This window comes from Octopus sinensis, linkage group LG4 (assembly GCF_006345805.1).
Source record: "Octopus sinensis linkage group LG4, ASM634580v1, whole genome shotgun sequence".
In the NCBI taxonomy this organism is placed as follows: Eukaryota; Metazoa; Mollusca; class Cephalopoda; order Octopoda; family Octopodidae; genus Octopus; species Octopus sinensis.
Genome location: NC_043000.1, coordinates 16,206,673 through 16,224,319, shown reverse-complemented (window position 1 = coordinate 16,224,319; position 17,647 = coordinate 16,206,673). Strand labels below are relative to the sequence as shown.

General features: G+C 39.0%; 1 protein-coding gene across 1 annotated transcript in view; it reads left to right on the top strand.

Annotated features, from left to right (window-relative positions):
• The window catches only part of LOC115210377 (mRNA turnover protein 4 homolog), a 97,356-nt gene extending 83,858 nt beyond the window's left edge, over positions 1 to 13,498 (top strand). The window contains exons 5-8 of the mRNA XM_029778946.2: positions 1,821 to 1,972; positions 3,460 to 3,536; positions 7,430 to 7,526; positions 13,377 to 13,498. Coding sequence (XP_029634806.1) covers positions 1,821 to 1,972; positions 3,460 to 3,536; positions 7,430 to 7,526; positions 13,377 to 13,429 — 379 coding nt within the window. The 3' untranslated portion in view covers positions 13,430 to 13,498. The remainder of the gene's footprint in view (positions 1 to 1,820; positions 1,973 to 3,459; positions 3,537 to 7,429; positions 7,527 to 13,376) is intronic.
• Positions 13,499 to 17,647: the final 4,149 nt, after the last annotated feature.

The window sequence follows — 17,647 nt, the reverse complement described above, 5'->3', positions numbered from 1 at the left end:
GTTTACAATCACAGTTGCTACAGAACTTCATTATGTGAAAAGCAGACTGTATATGCTAGTTGATTGTGCATGATCTGATGATTATGCATTGTTAATCCTCACAAAAACTGGAGAGCAAGTAAGCTGAGAGATTAACTGAGTATTATGTACACCAGTCAAAACTGTGCAAGAGGAATGATTGCTGATATGGGACATGTGATGTGTATGATCGATTATAAAGCTGGTGAGACAAAATGTTGTAATGGTTGGCTTTCGATGTGCAAGTGGTGAAGTTAAGTCTCAGGATATGACAAAAATGAGGCAATTGTTGGAGTGACTGCACAGTAGCCAGACCTTCTTATCAAAATGAGAAATGGTCTTGAAAAGTTGACAAGTTAAAATTTTTGTTTCCTTAATGCTGTCATAGATATGTTTTGAGTTAACTCCCTTGGGTGGTTAGGCTAGGTTGCATGATTTCTGCTACAGCTTGAAGCAAACAACTACAGATCAAATATGTTGTTTTCAATGTTTTTCATATTGGAGAAGTTGGTTGTTTAACAGTCTACATATTTACTATAAATAAATATTGTTTGAAGTATGCTTGGGTTGAGGTTTTTAGTAAGTGGAAATCTTCATGATGTTGTTTTAGCAATCAGAGTAATTTTGACCAGGGTAGTTTACCATGATACCATATCTTAAAGCCAAGGTTACTGCTACTTAAGTTTTATAAGTTTTGTGGGTATTTTTTTTTCTTTCAATTCTGTGTTTTATGGAATGAGGTAGACAAAGACAAGTTTTGCTTCACTTTTAAAATGAGAACAAAGTTTTATAAATTGAGATGGAATGAAAAGCAGACAAAGGGAGGTTGAGTTTGCTGGCATAACCTTTTATGTCTTTATCATCATAAAACTAACTGCGACATATTAAAACTGATACAGCCATTTCACTATACCCTTGCAATAATGATTTCAAATTTTTTTCCACAAGGTCAGCGTGGGTGAGGTGGGGATGAGTCGATTATATCGACCCCCAGTGTTCAACTGGTACTTGTTTTATTGACCCCAAAGGGATGAATGGCAAAGACGATCTTGGCCAAATTTGAACTCAGGATGTAAAGACAGACAAAATACCGCTAAGCATTTTGCCCGGCATGCTAACGATTCTACCAGCTCAACAACTTTCAATGATATTCAATAATATCATCACAATGATATTCAGTCTATAACTTTATGATAAATAATATATTATCACGATTGATAAGAGAACCATCCAAATGTGGCCATTGCCAGCGCCGCCCCGACTGGCCCCCATGCCGGTGGCACGTAAAAAGCACTATCCGATTGTGGCCATTTGCCAGCCTCGTCTGGCACCTGTGCAGGTGGCACGTAAAAAGCACCCACTACACTCACGGAGTGGTTGGCGTTAGGAAGGGCATCCAGCTGTAGAAACACTGCCAGATCAGATTGGAGCCTGGTGCAGCCTTCTTGCTACCCAGACCCCAGTTGAACCGTCCAACCCATGCTAGCATAGAAAATGGATGTTAAATGATGATGGTAGTGTAATAGATTGGTAGAATCAGTGGAGTGTCATGCAAATTGTTTCACAGTATTTAGTTTTGTATTTCCTTCTTTTTTGAGTTTGGATCCCTCTGAGTCTAACTGCTTTTCATTTGTTGAAGGTTGACAAATTGAGTGCCAATCAAGTATGGCTATCTATTCACTCCTCAGAATTACTGGTTTTGTTCCTATGAAAGAAAACAGTGTCATTGATGTTGTCATAGTTTCAGGTTTGATTCTTTCCTGTATGTATAACATTTGTCTGTCTTTTCTTTTATTTTGTAGATACTTTAATGAATTTTATGCTCCTGATTTTGCTCGATCTGGAAACGTTGCCACACAAGATGTTGACATAGATGCAGGGCCTTTGGCAAATTTTTCTCATTCCATGGAACCACAGTTGAGACAACTTGGACTTCCAACTAGCCTTAATAGAGGTTAGTTATATATATATATATTAATTCCATTCATTTCAGTTTATTAGCTTTTCATATTTAACTAGGCTTGTTTACTGATGATCTACCATGAAACTGTTGAGGTATCTTAACACTTTGTTGTTTAAACTGGCCAGATCTTGCCTCTCAAACATACCCTACAATGTCATTCTAAAAATAAACATATCATTGAAATCTCCAAGCTACAAGATAGTGCATGATTAATTCTAAACAATATGAGTAAAAGAGCATGACATTTGACGGGAACATCTGAATGCTAAAGGGTTAATCTTCTTGGGAAGGAAGTTTGCTTTGATTTTGAAAATCTGTTACTTTTGTATTGCAAGATAATGTTTGTCTTGTGAAGGACTGATGATAGTAAAAATTGTGAGGTGCTAATCGTTTACATAGTTTATGTGAGAAATAATTTTCTTTGGTTAAAATCAATTCCATTACAATCTTTGTGTAAACAGTAATTTTTATTTCTTTACTGCCCACAAGGGGCTAAACATAGAGGGGACAAATAAGGACAGACAAAGGGATTAAGTCGATTACATCAACCCCAGTGCATAACTGGTACTTATTTAATCGACTCCGCAGAATTTGAACTCGGAACGTAACGGCTGATGAAATACCTATTTCTTTACTACCCACAAGGGGCTAAACACAGAGAGGACAATCAAGGACAGACAAAGGGATTAAGTCGATTATATCGACCCCAGTGCATAACTGGTACTTATTTAATCGACCCCGAAAGGATGAAAGGCAAAGTCGACCTCAGCAGAATTTGAACTCAGAACGTAACGGCCGACGAAATACCGCTAAGCATTTTGCCTGGAGTGCTAACGATTCTGCCAGCTCGCTGCCTTGTAAACAGCAATTATATCACAGTATCATCATCATTGTTTAATGTCTGCTTTCCTTGCTGGCATGAGTTGGATGATTTGACATGGGTCTGACCAGCTGGGGGCTGTCCAGACTCCTGTTGTGGCATAGTTTCTAAGGCTGCATGCCCGTCTTAATGCCAGTAACTTAAGTGTGCCTGGTGCTTTTGATATGCCACTGGTACAGGTATTTTTGCACAGCACCAGTGTTTTTATTAATTTGGCCAGGTGCAAACATATTTCTGAAAATGTATATTGTCTTTATGGTGTAATATTCAACTGTTTATCTATTGAAAATCTAATTTCATAATTAGAAAAAGAGGTTGCACAATTTAGTGGTTTGGGGTAAGTTGATATTAAGAGTTAAATTATGAGTTCATTCTTGTCTATATTCTGTGTTCAAATCTTGCCCAAAGTTTATAAAATAGGTAGGCATGTACAAGGATTAATTCAGTCAACTCCAGTTATGATTTAGTAGACTGTTTGACAGTATTTTGTTATAAAGTACTGCAGTTGGTATAATTGACTTCCCTTCCTCCTGGGAAATTCATAGCTTTATGTCACTATAAAGAATCAACATTAAAATTTTTTTTTTCTTTCTTGTAGGTGTTATTACCTTGACTAAAGATTATCAAGTCTGTAAACAAGGAGAGAAATTAACTCCAGAACAAACCAGAATCTTGGTGAGTAACTAGCCTTGTAGCCTTTTTGAAGTTTTAACTGCCTTTATTATTACTATCCTGTTTTTTAAGTTAGTTGGGGAAGAGGCATGTAGGATTCTACAGTGGTGGGACTGCTATAGTTGATGCTTGCCCTGAACTTCTGCCAGGGGTGAGGTGCTAAGGGTGCCTGGTTTTAATGCTTGCAATATGGTGAATGTTACTAAAAGCACTCAGGGACCAGAGTATGATGTTAAGCTAGATATTACATTAGGACTACATGCATCAGAAGTTACAGATAAAAAAATCTAGTTAGTTTTACTCTTAGTTATAATCATCATGGGTCTATATGACTCAAGAAGGAGCTTTCCTTTTAATCTTTTTTTAATGTACCATAATTATTGTTATGTGGTATTACTTTAATCTAAATAATTCTTTGCAAGTTATCCTTTTGAATCACAAAATAGCCCTATCTATCTTGTGGTAATAGTATATAGTGGCATGATAACTAACATAGCAGCCCAATCTCCCTCAAAGCATACCCTACCTTTCTTTAAAAAGAACACATTGAATGATGTAGTTCTAGATGTATTATCCTTTGATCGTGGAGGCGCAATGGCCCAGTGGTTAGGGCAGCGGACTCGCGGTTGTAGGATCGCAGTTTCGATTCCCAGACTGGGCGTTGTGAGTGTTTATTGAGCGAAAACACCTAAAGCTCCACGAGGCTCCGGCAGGGGATTGTGGTGATCCCTGCTGTACTCTTTCACCACAACTTTCTCTCACTCTTACTTCCTGTTTCTGTTGTACCTGTATTTCAAAGGGCCAGCCTTGTCACTCTCTGTGTCACGCTGAATATCCCCGAGAACTACATTAAGGGTGCACGTGTCTGTGGAGTGCTCAGCCGCTTACATGTTAATTTCACGAGCAGGCTGTTCCATTGATCGGATCAACCGGAACCGACGGAGTGCTTCCACATCCTTTGATCATAAATCTCTCTTGGAACTAAGCAAGAACAGCCGCCAGTGCATCAGACCTAAAGAATATGTTTCAATGCAGGAACCGAAGTGAAGATGCTAGACTACAAACACAGTATTATCGTCCTTACACAAAGGATATATTATTCTACTCTCTGTTGTTTAGTTCCAGCAGGTCTATGGTCAAAGCCTTTTTAGGGCTATGTGGAAATGCATTATCCAGTGTGGCCCTTATTTTCTCTAGGTAGTAGGCTATGGTTTAAGAGAAATTTGCTGGTTGAGCAATCACGCTGAGCCTCCCTCATTTTTACATCCTATGAAAAACTATAGAAAAACTAGTTCAGCAAATTTCATTTAACTCATTCCAGTGTGAAAAACTGACATAAACCTGAACAAATAATAGAAAAATATTGCTAATAGTAAAAATGTATCATATAGGCACAGGAGTGGCTGTGTGGTAAGTAGCTTGCTAACCAACCACATGGTTCCGGGTTCAGTCCCAATGCATGGCATCTTGGGCAAGTGTCTTCTGCTATAGCCCCGGGCCGACCAATGCCTTGTGAGTAGATTTGGTAGACGGAAACTGAAAGAAGCCTGTTGTATATATATATGTATGTCTGTGTTTGTCCCCCTAGCATTGCTTGACAACCGATGCTGGTGTGTTTGCGTCCCTGTCACTTAGCAGTTCGGCAAAAGAGACCGATAGAATAAGCACTGGGCTTACAAAGAATAAGTCCCGGGGTCGATTGCTCGACTAAAGGCGGTGCTTCAGCATGGCCGCAGTCAAATGACTGAAACAAGAGTAAAGTGTAAGAGTATTTATATATTGCAGTTAGCTTAATCAACTAACTGTGTCTCATCTTTACAAGAATTTTTTTGTGACCTGTCAAAAGATGATGATTTGTGAACATTAGGAATTTAACACATAGGAAGTGAAAGTTCTTCAATATTGAATACTCTCTTTTACTTGTTTCAGTCATTTGACTGCGGTCATGCTGGAGCACCGTCTTTAGTCAAGCAAATCGACCCCGGGGCTTATTCTTTGTAAGCCCAGTACTTATTCTATCGGTCTCTTTTGCCGAACCGCTAAGTGACAGGGACGTAAACACACCAGCATCGGTTGTCAAGCAATGCTAGGGGGGCAAACACAGACACACAAACACACACACACATACATATGTATATACATATATGACAGGCTTCTTTCAGTTTCCGTCTACCAAATCCACTCACAAGGCATTGGTCGGCCCGGGGCTATAGCAGAAGACACTTGCCCAAGATGCCACGCAGTGGGACTGAACCCGGAACCATGTGGTTGGTTAGCAAGCTACTTACCACACAGCCACTCCTGCTGCTGTTCGTTTATGATTAATCTTTCTATTAAAGATTAAAGTATATGTGTGGATATATTTGGAGGTATTATTGTGCATAGACTAAGAGCACCAAATTTAGATGTCTGAAATAATCTCCAGTTATGGCGAGAGTTGCATTTTGAAATACAATTGATATTATTGTAGAAACTTAAAACACCAATGACCTCTTGTGAAGGACATGGAGACAGCTGCTTTTACAAGGGCATCAGTGTTACTAAGCTATCACATCATGGATATTACTTCATGTTGATAACTTGTGTGAAAATGGTAGGGAATAAGCTTTGTGAGTGGGTTTATTGGATGGAAACTGAAAGAAGCCCATCATGCAGGAGTGGCTGTGTGGTAAGTAGCTTGTTTACGAACCACATGATTCCGGGTTCAGTCCCACTGCGTGGCATCTTGGGCAAGTGTCTTCTTGTAAAGCGTCGGACCAACCAAAGCCTTGTGAGTGGATTTGAAAGAAGCCAATCGTATGTATGTATATTTGTGTGTCTGTTTATGTCCCTGTCACTTAGCGGTTCGGCAAAAGAGACTGATAGAATAAGTACTAAGCTTACAAAGAATAAGTCCCAGGGTCGATTTGCTTGGCAATGCTGCAGTCAAATGACTGAAGCGAGTAAAAGAATATGTACAATATAAACGTTTATAAGTATTGCCCGTTGAAAGAATTATGTCCCTTGTGTCCAATTAATTTTATCAATTTCCAAGTATATTAAAAAAATATATCACTTTCTATGTGATAATTCTTTAAGTTTGTCACATATTTCTGACAGTGGCTGGAGTTCAAAATTGATAATTGTTTTGTTGTTTATACTTTCTTGAATGTAAACAACTTTTGTTTACATATCTTCATAATTGTTATTATCTGGAACCACAGAATCGTTAAAGAATAAGACCAGATGCTTTGCAGTATTTCTTCTCACTCTACATTCTGGGTACAAATTCCACTGAAACCAACTTTACCTTTTGTCCTTCTAGGGTCAGTAAATTACTGAACCAATCAAGTACTAGGGTTGGTTCAAATGAGAACCAGCCACCTAGAATGTAGCCTTGTGCAAACGTTGTTCTTTTAATTTTCTTTGCACATAGTTTAGTGGTTTGTGTGTTGAACTCAGGAGTGTAAGATTGTGATTTCAATTCCTAAACCAGGTGACATGTGTTTTTTAGCTTCATTTCACATTGCTCCACTCTGCTCAGCTCTCAAAAAATTGAATATTCCTGCAACGGACCAGTGTCCCATCCAGGTAGGGAATATATACACCTTGGAAGCCAGGAAACTGGCCTTATGGGTCTATATGACTCGAGAAGGGGCTTTCCTTTTAATCTTTTTTTATTCTATTAAGGTAACAAGCTAGCAGAGTCATTGTCATGTCATGCAAAATGTTCAAATTCTGACAAGATCCACTTGTCATCCTTTCAGGGTGCATTGAATAAGTACCAGTTAAGCACTGGAGTTAATGTAATCAACCTGCCCCTGTCCCAGGAACTTGCTGATCATATGCCAAAATTTGAAACCAATATTCCTTTTATTTTTTAATATCATGACCCTAACAATTTTCCCCTCTCACAGAAATTATTTGGTAATATGATGGCTGAATTCCGAATCTCAATGGAAGGAATGTGGTCAAATGATGGTTCCTGGGAAGTTTTTAACACGACCAAGTCTCGTAAGTAATCTTGTACTGTTTTTATATTTTTTATTACTCTACTATAGATGTGGGATTAAAGTTTTGTATTATCAGTTTCTCTGTATTCTATTACAGCTGTTGTTCATGAATTTGGATAGGTTTGTCTACTGTAAAGAGAAGCAGAACCTAACATTTTGAGGCTAACCTTTTGTTACCAAGACTATATAAGGGCAGTGGTTAGGGCAGCGGACTCGCGGTTTCGATTCCCAGACCGGGCGTTGTGAGTGTTTATTGAGCGAAAACACCTAAAGCTCCACAAGGCTCCTGCAGGGGATGGAGGTGACCCCTGCTGTACTCTTTCACCACAACTTTCTTTCACTCTTTCTTCCTGTTTCTGTTGTACCTGTATTTCAAAGGGCCAGCCTTGTCACACTCTGTGTCACGCTGAATCTCCTCGAGAACTACGTTAAGGGTGCACGTGTCTGTGGAATGCTCAGCCACTTGCACGTTAATTCCACGAGCAAGCTGTTCCGTTGATCGTATCAGCTGGGACCCTCATCGTCGTAACCGACGGAGTGCTCCTATACCACTCCTCTATTCAGCTGGACTCATCTTCGCACTTGTTTATTTCTTTTTATAGGTTTAACCCTTTAGCATTTAAACCGGCCATATCCGGGCAAAAGTATTCTGCTTGTTTTATGTTCAAACTAGCCAGATCTGGTCTCTCAGACCAACCCTACAATAATTGTTTTAAAAATTAACAGCTACCTCATCAAAATCTCATAGCTACAAGATAATGCCTGATTAGTTCAAAACAATGTGGATGAAAAAGGATTAATTTTGGCAGAATAATGCAAACACTAAAGGCTTAAATCATTGTTGTCATCATTTAACATCCATTTACCATGCTGGCGCGCATTGGGTGATTTGACAGGCTCTGGTGATCCACAGCGGAGCTGTGCTGAACTCCAGTATTAGCTTTGGCATGGCTTCTATGGATAGGTGTCCTTCCTGACACCAACCACTTTACAGGGTGTACTGAGTGTATTTTTTTCCCTTTTGTGCCTTTGGCATTAGTGATGTTGCCCAGTAGCTTTCAAGACAGAAAAAGAACAATGGCAAGAGGCCCAACAGATTGGGATGTATTTGAGGTGTGGGTGGCTTTGAGCCAGGTGTTGAAAGGCTAAAATATAATCAAGGGGACAAGCACAGATGTCTTACTTATACACTAGTCCTATGTTAAAGCTGTGTTTTCTCTATTAACTGCTTTTGGTGCCATATTTTACACCAATACTTTTCACCCTCCATTCCATTCAATTCACTTTCACTTCTTTTAGCTCTCAACAACATCTGGCTTTCCACCTCAATACCATAAGCCCTACATCAGCTCTTCTTCCTTTCACACCACACAACCAGAGTTGCTAGCCTCTTCTTTCAGACTCTACTGACTGCTTTCTAGATTATACAAAAAGATGATGTGACTCTTCGATCATGGGGAAAACTGGCTTTTAGTCTTTTATCTTTTATTTGTTTCAGTCATTTACTGTGGCCATTCTGTGGCATCACCTTGAAGGGTACATGTACTGTGCCTTCTTTTGCCAACCTAGTAATGGGATACCTCGAAATAATACTTTACCAGAGAACACTCAAGAAATATGGAAATTCTTTCTCCACCTATATCCAGAACAACTGGAAAAGATATCTCAACGACTGCTTCATCCTCTGGGATGAAAGTATAGAAAAATTTGAGGAATTAAAATACTACTAAATGGAATTAATGAAAACCTTCAATTCAGGATAGAACATAACCAAGAAAACTACTATTTCTAGACATCCTTATTAAGAAAGTTAGCAACAAAATAGAGACAGATATCTATTATAAACCAACAGACTCAGAGCAGTACCTACCATTTGACTCATGCCACCCAAGACACACAAGAATGAATATCCCTTTCTGTTTAGCCAGAAGGATTTGCACCATAATATCAGACACAAACACCCGACACACGTCTCCAGGAACTCAGAACTACTCTCATAAATAGGAATTATCCACAACCCCTAATAGATAATACAATCCAACGAGCACTTAAATTAAATATAGAAGACCTAAGACAACCAAAACCAAAAACAATTAAAAACCCTACCCTACATCTCTACACACAACCCACTTAACAATGAGGCCTTCAACACCATACTCCAAAGCACAGCTCTACTCAAGGGAGACCCAAAGATGAACCGAATCCTCCAAACGTACACCATCATAAAAAATAAATGGCAACCAAAATCCTTAAAGGATATTTTAACCCAGGCTTAACTGCACCCAATAACAACCAGAAAATCAACAGTTAAAAAATGTGGAAAGCCCAACTGCGGGATCTGTGTCATCTTAGTAGAAGGTTTGGAATACACATTAGAACAAGGCCATCATTTTACCATCAGAACAAACTTCACCTGTGCATCGGGAAATTTAATTTACATGATAACATGCACAGGGGGTAATAGGCAATATATTGGTCATACAAAAAACAGCCTACAAAAAAGGATGGCAGTACATAAATCCCAAATTAGGAATCCTGAATACAGGAAAATACTTGTCAACGGCCATATAGACAGATGTGCATCAAATAAAAATCCAAAATTCACAACTTTTCCACTTTACCAATTCAATAACAACGTAACTTTCATACGTCATAACCAAGAACTCCATTTCATTAGAAAATTTAGACCAAGTCTAAACACCCTAGGCCAAGAACATTAAAACCATATATTGGTTATCCAAAAAAGGAATTCTACAACCACCACTAACACTACCGCCAATATCACTACTACTACTGCAAACAACAGTCTCTGCTACAACTCCAACCATCATCACAGTCACTACTACTACTATTCTAGTCAATGCACAAGACAGCCATTATGCTCCCCCCCCCCCCACAAAACACCACCATGTGGACTCTGTTGAGACTAGTAAGAAACAATTATGAACTTTTTTATTACACTTAACTTTCTAAAATATTTTTGATAAGGTTCGTTTTTTTCAAGAAGAACCAAAACATGAAAATTCTCTAAGAAAATTAAAATTTATCTTATATAGTGACATTTTCAAACTTCTTTTATATATATATATATATATATATATATATATATATATATATATATATATAGGGAGAATTCACAAAACAAAACAAAAGACAAAGACAGGTGGTGTAGACAACAAACAGATGTATTAATTTAACGCTCAGGAAGTGAAAAAGTCTTTAACGTTTCAAGCCTACGCTCTTCCAAAGAAAGAAACAAGGAAAGAAAATAAAATGCCAGGCAGAGGGGTCACACAGGAGAGCTAGGAAAATGGGGAGATAATAAAGTAGTGATGATCCCAAAACGAAGGTGTGCGTGTGTATAAGAGAACATGTATGTGCATGTGGAAGAGGGCTGGTAACCTTGACATGTGTGTGGATGTGGGGCTAGGAAGTGGTCAGTGTTATGCAGTAATGCCCAGTTCTAGTATTTGTGTAACTCTCGATGCCAAAGTTTGGGACAAGTCCCTCCAGGATCTTCCAGGTGTATATTATGGCATATCTTTCTTGCTTACACTCTAAGGATTAGTCTTATGTATTCATTTACAGATATATATATATATATAGAGAGAGAGAGAGAGAAAGATAAATAAATAGAAAAATATATAGATAGATAGAGATATTAAGATAGATATACACACACACACACACACACGATGGGCTTTCAGTTTCTGTTATCTATGACCACTTCATACATTTACCCTCCCATCTTGCCCTCATATTGTTCTTATATATTACACTGTGTAACATGGTTTTTGTCCTTAGGTAGCAACTGCTATTTCCTATTTACTTACCCTTAGAAACTAAGAAAAATGGCTAATATTTCCTTCAAACTTTGTTTTTGTTACATTTATTCAAATATATAAGAATCCCTGGCTATGATGCTCTTCTACTATTCTTGCTCATGGTGAGAGATGCACATATTGTCAGCCACTAACGGACATGATCAAATGGTTATGATCAAGCTACTGACAAGCAAATCTGTGATATTGAGCAGAATATTTGCTATGATGATATTTCTGCTTGAACAACTCAGCACTGAATCTGTCTGAAATGTAATGGGGAATGGGTCACTTTCAAAACATTGATGTCCAAGTTAGAAAAGCAAAATTTAGAAGGGGACAGTAGTCATCATCATCATCGTTTAACGTCCATTCTCCATGCTAGCATGGGTTGGACGGTTCAACCGGGGATCTGGGAAGCCAGAAGGCTGCACCAGGCTCCAGTCTTATCTGGCAATGTTTCGACAGCTGGATGCCCTTCCTAACGCCAACCATTCCGTGAGTGTAGTGGGTGCTTTTTACGTGCCACCTGCACAGGTGCCAGGCGAGGCTGGCAACGGCCACGGTCGGATTGGTGTATTTTATGTGCCACCGGCACGGAAGCCAGTCGAGGCAGCGCTGGCATCGGCCACGAGTCGGATAGTGCTTTTTACGTACCACCAGACCAGGGATCCTGGCTGGTTCAATTCGATTCCTTCAATTTCTAGATAGAAGCAGAATAGGGAATAACACTTACTGACCAAAGAACAAAGAATATAATTTTGTTGTAGTGTTATAAATACCACTTAACCTCTCAGTTGAGGAATTTTTCTTAGTTAGTCAGTTGCAGAATATCAAATCCCACTTTTCTCTGAATATTTTAACATACAAATTTGCCCAAACCTGTAAACTTCAGTGTAATATTTTCGCAGATGCAGGCTGTGTTAGTGTACACTGCAACATGTGTTTATGTTGCTTTGTTTGTATCCCACGATCACTTGATTTACCAGACCTAAAAAGTGTAGGTGCATGGATCAATTTATTCAGCTAAACGATTCAAGGCAGTGTTCCAGTATGGCCACAGACTATAATAAATATTGATTGCAGTTATTGATTTAGAAGTGTTTTGCTATGTGGGTTATTCAAACTATTTGGCACCATGCAGTGTTGCAAATAGATCATACTATGCTTAGTTAAGTGACATATTGTACACTTTGCTACGGTTTACCACATGGTGTACAGTGTCTTTTTTTTCTTTTGATTTTATTTGACTTTATTTTTTAATGAGTACTATGGCTTGAAAGAGGTTTTTCTCCTTTCCCTAGCCTGTTGAATGACCATATGAAAGTTCTTGGTATTTGTTGATTTCTGTAGAATAGATAATCTTCCTTACATAATGAGATATTATTACTAATTTATTCTGACATTGTTATTCTAATATATGTATTCCTGATCTTTTTAATCTTTCTTTAACCCTTTCATTACCAAACTGGCTCTGGCTCTTTAGTATAAATGTCTTGTTTCCATAAGTTTTGAACTCAAATCTTCCACCAAACCTTATTCGCAATTTATGTTCCTAACACTAGCTTAATGATAACTAAGTTATTTTACTGAAGTCTTTGTTATATTTAAAGTAATTGAAACAAACACAGAGCATCTCAAAATAAATACAGTAACAAAAGGGTTAAACAATGGCAGTGTGATGTTTGGCACACATGTGCCGGGTGTGTCTGCTGGATCATAAAATTCTAAGAATGGAGGAGAGTAGTCTCTGTAAGGGTAGTATGCATAATACAACCTGGTCTATGCCAGGGATTATCAAGAAGTCAGTGGCTTGCAATACATCAAGAATGCATATCTGCTAAGAGAACAATATGAAATATTGGTCTTTCGATTAAGTTATTTTACTAAATTCTTTATATTTAAAATTAATTGAAGGAAACACAGAACATCTCAAAATAAATACAGTAATGAAAGGGTTAAATAATTTTCTTTCCCTTCTTTCTCAAGCATGCTCATATTATATTCTAAATCATATTTTATGGTTTCAGTGAACCAGACTGCTGATCCACAGAAAGATGAAGAGGAAACTGAGGACTCATAGCACAAGCAATATTTTTCTGACATTGCTATAGTATTGTGTAAATAAAGTTTATACTTAAATGACAACGTGTTTGTGTGTTTTTTTTTTTTCCTCTCCAAAGCATATATTTTGGGTTGACAAAATCAAAAAAAATCAAAATCAAATCAGATATCAGAAAGCAGAACCAAAATCGAAGTCGATCAACATCAATGGAAATTGCAGCTGTGATACCAGTGCCGGTGACAAGTAAGCGAACCATCCGATTGTGGCCGTTGCCAGCGCCGCCCCGACTGGCCTCCGTGCCGGTGGCACGTAAAAGCACCATCCGTTCGTGTCCATTGCCAGCCTCACCTGGCCCCCGTGCTGGTGGCACATAAAAGCACCATCCGTTCGTGGCCGTTGCCAGCGCCGCCCCGACTGGCCTCCGTGCCAGTGACACGTAAAAGCACCATCCATTCGTGTCCGTTGCCAGCCTCGCCTGGCCCCTGTGCCAGTGGCACGTAAAAGCACCATCCGTTCGTGTCCGTTGCCAGCCTCGCCTGGCCCCTGTGCCAGTGGCACGTAAAAGCACCATCCGTTCGTGTCCGTTGCCAGCCTCGCCTGGCCCCTGTGCCAGTGGCACGTAAAAGCACCATCCGTTTGTGGCCGTTTGCTTCAGACCCCAGTTGAACCGTCCAACCCATGCTAGCATGGAAAACGGACGCTAAATGATGATGATGATTGCAGCTATTATAAATTCCCTGATTTCAATCTGTGTAAAATTGAAACATTTTCTCTTTCTCTGTTTCAGTATTCAAAAACAATCCCCCCCCTCCCCTTACTATGGTCAGAGAATGGGGTTTAATCGATTACATCAAACCCTAGTGCTCAGTTAGTGCTTATTTTATTGACTCCCGCAAAAGATGAAAGACAATATTGGCCTCTGTGAAATTCAGACAAAAATTAGCTACAAATTCATGCTTGGAACAATTTGGTGTTAGTTGTGCAAAACTTTTGAAAAATGTGTGTGACTTCTAAATTCACTCAATTTAGCTGTTTTATACTAAAATTGTATATGATAGGCTTCTTTCAGTTTCCATGTACCAAATTCACTCACAAAGCTTTGGTTGGCCCAGATCTATTGTAAAGACACTTGCACAAGGTGGAACAATGTGGGAACTGAACTGGAAACTATAGCTAGGAAGCCATTTCTTTGCCACATGACCATGCCTGCACTTATATAGACACAATATAAACAAAACAGTTGAAGTGATTAGAAAACTCAATGTTTTTGAGAATGGCAGTTTTTTTTTGTTTTTTTTTCAGGGCTATGTGATGAGATGGAAAGAGTGAGAGGGTTTTTATTATTTGGGAGATAGGGTGGATGTGAAGCAGCTGTGACAGCAAGAGCAAAACTTGGCTGGATGAAGTTCAGGGAATGTGGAGCATTATTATATGGGAAACGGTTCTCCTTGAATATGAAAGGAAGGGTTTATCGGAGTTGCATGAGATTTGCAATGCTGTATGGGAGTGAGACATGGTGTCTGAGGGAAAGTGAATAGCCATTTTGAGAAGGACTGAGAGAGCAATTTGTGGTGTGAAACTATTGGATAAAAGGAGGCTGAGGACTTGATGGGAGTGCTGGGGCTGGAGGAATCTGGAACAGCTGGCAAGGGTGAATGGGATGTGGTGATATGGACATGTGTTGAGGAGGGATGTGGATCATGTTCTGAGAAGACTGCTTGAGTTCAGGGTGAATGAACTGTGAAGGCGAGGTCAACCAAAGAAAACTTGGAGGGGGCAGGTGGAGGAGATTAGGAGGGAGGACACCCAAAACCAGGCGAGATGATGTGAGAGTGGTTGCTGTAGGTGTGAGGTAGATCCGGCCACTCTCGTTAACGGCGATAAACCCAGATTCAAAATATTGAGCAAGGAGAGCAAACTCCAAATGAGAGGGTCATGGTGCTACTAAGAACAACAACACAGAATTACTGATGTAAATGCATGTGCTTATAAGGATGCACATCATAAGAGAACAGAATGGTCTAAGTGGAGCAGGAGCACACATGAGAATGGAAAGTGTTGCTAAAGAGGTCACAGATGTGTGACAAGATTTCCTGGCAATTGACGAGTTAAAATAAGAACAGGTGAAGAACGAATATATAGTGTGTGTGTTTATTTGGCAAAAAAAAGATGACCATCCCAAAATACAACAATATGTTTCAACACCTGGTTTCACATCAGGAATCTTACAACACAAGTTCACAAACGTAAAAACTTGAAACATTCATACAAAAATAGAGATCATCAGTTCAAACCACTGTATTCAATCTGACCCAGTGGTTTAGAGCCTTAAATTATATTTTTAAGTCCCCTACACATCTAGATACCCCTTGCAGTGCACTATTTTGGAACTACTGTTCTAAACAGTTGATTATTTCTTACTTCTGCCCCTATGCTGCTAAATATATAAGATTGTGATGGATAAGTAGTTAAGAAAGAAATAGAGAAGTCTTTGTCCAGTACTAATGCATCAAATTAGAGACCAGCGATAGGTCAGGTATTGTTACTTGACCTATGTAACAACTAAATATTCAAATCACCCAACCATGTCTAGTTATCTTTGAAATAACGATTATATGCGGAATGGCTGTGGAACCTTGGGCAAGTGTCTTTTACTATAGCCTTGGGCCGGCCAAAGCCTTGTGAGTGGATTTTGTAGACAGAAACTGAATGAAGCCTGTCGTGTGTGTGTATATATATATATATATGTGTGTGTGTGTGTATGTCCATGTTTGCCCCCCCTACCATTGCTTGACAACAGTCCCAGAGTTGATTTGTTTGACTAAACTCAGTGCTCCAGCATGGCTGCAGTCAAATGACTGAAATAAGTAAAAGAATAAAAAATCATGGTTTGTCAGTAAAGTTTAACAAAGCTATGGATAACCTTAGCTAGATTACAAAGTGGATTCTTCCTTCTTTTCACTCATTAGTCTTGAAGATGTGCTTCTTTGTCATAGATGAGCAAGTGTCTTCTACAATAGCCTTGGGTTAACCAAACCCTTGTGAATAGGCGCAGGCATGGCTGTGTGGTAAGTAGCTTGCTTACCAACCACATAGTTCTAGGTTTAGTCCCACTACATGGCACCTTGGCCAAGTGTTTTCTACTATAGCCTCGGACCAACCAAAACCTTGTGAGTGGATTTGGTAAGACAGAAACTGGAAGAAGCCTTTAAGGTGGCGAACTGGCAGAAACGTTAGCTTGCCGGGTGAAATACTTAGAGGTATTTCGTCTGCCATTACGTTCCGAGTTCAAATTCCGCCAAGATTAACTTTGCCTTTCATCCTTTCGGGGTTGATAAATTAAGTACTAGTTATGCATTGGGGTCGATGTAAAAATCCATTTGTTTGTCCCCTCTGTGTGTAGCCCCTTGTGGGCAGTAAAGAAATAAGAAACTGAAAGAAGCCTGTCATATATATATATATATACATGCTTGTGTGTCTGTGTTTGTATCCCTACCATCGCTTGACAACTAATGTTGGTGTGTTTACATCCCTGGCAAAAGAGCCTGATAGAATAAGTACTATGCTTACAAAGAGTAAGTCTTGGGGTCAATTTGTTTGACTAAAGGAGGTGCTCCAGCATGGCTGCAGTCAAATAACAAACAAGTAAGAGAATAAAAGAGAAAATCAGACATGGCTGATACTGACCTGTAAGAACTGCTAAGCCTGCACTTCTGTTTCTGCATTTCCATTGTAATACACTTCCTTTGTTTCAGTTAAATATGAAGACTAATAAAGAATTTAAAACAACTTTTTCATTACTAAGCTGGTGTTTGGAACATAAATTCGCTTGGAATTTTGATGGAAGCTTCTTATTTTGGGTCACTTTAACCTTTTAATATTCAGTTACTCTGATGAATGCAATGATTAGTTAGTTATTCACATTTTGAATTTTAATCATGCATTATCTTGTAGCTTCAGGATTTTAATTGTGTGATTATTTATTTTTAGAATGACATTGTAGGGTAGGTGTGAGAAGTTGGATCTGGACAGTTTGAATGCTAAAGTGTTCAAACTAATTTCTATCAGGGGTGGTCTCGGGCAGATTAGTATAACACATCTTAAAACATTCACCTGGACATTGTATCTTTAGCACATTTCGTTATTTTGAGAATTTCTGTCGCATTTTTGCATTCAAGCTAGACATTGGCTCCATCAGCATTATCAGCCATTCAAGAATTTGGACCTGGAGATCTC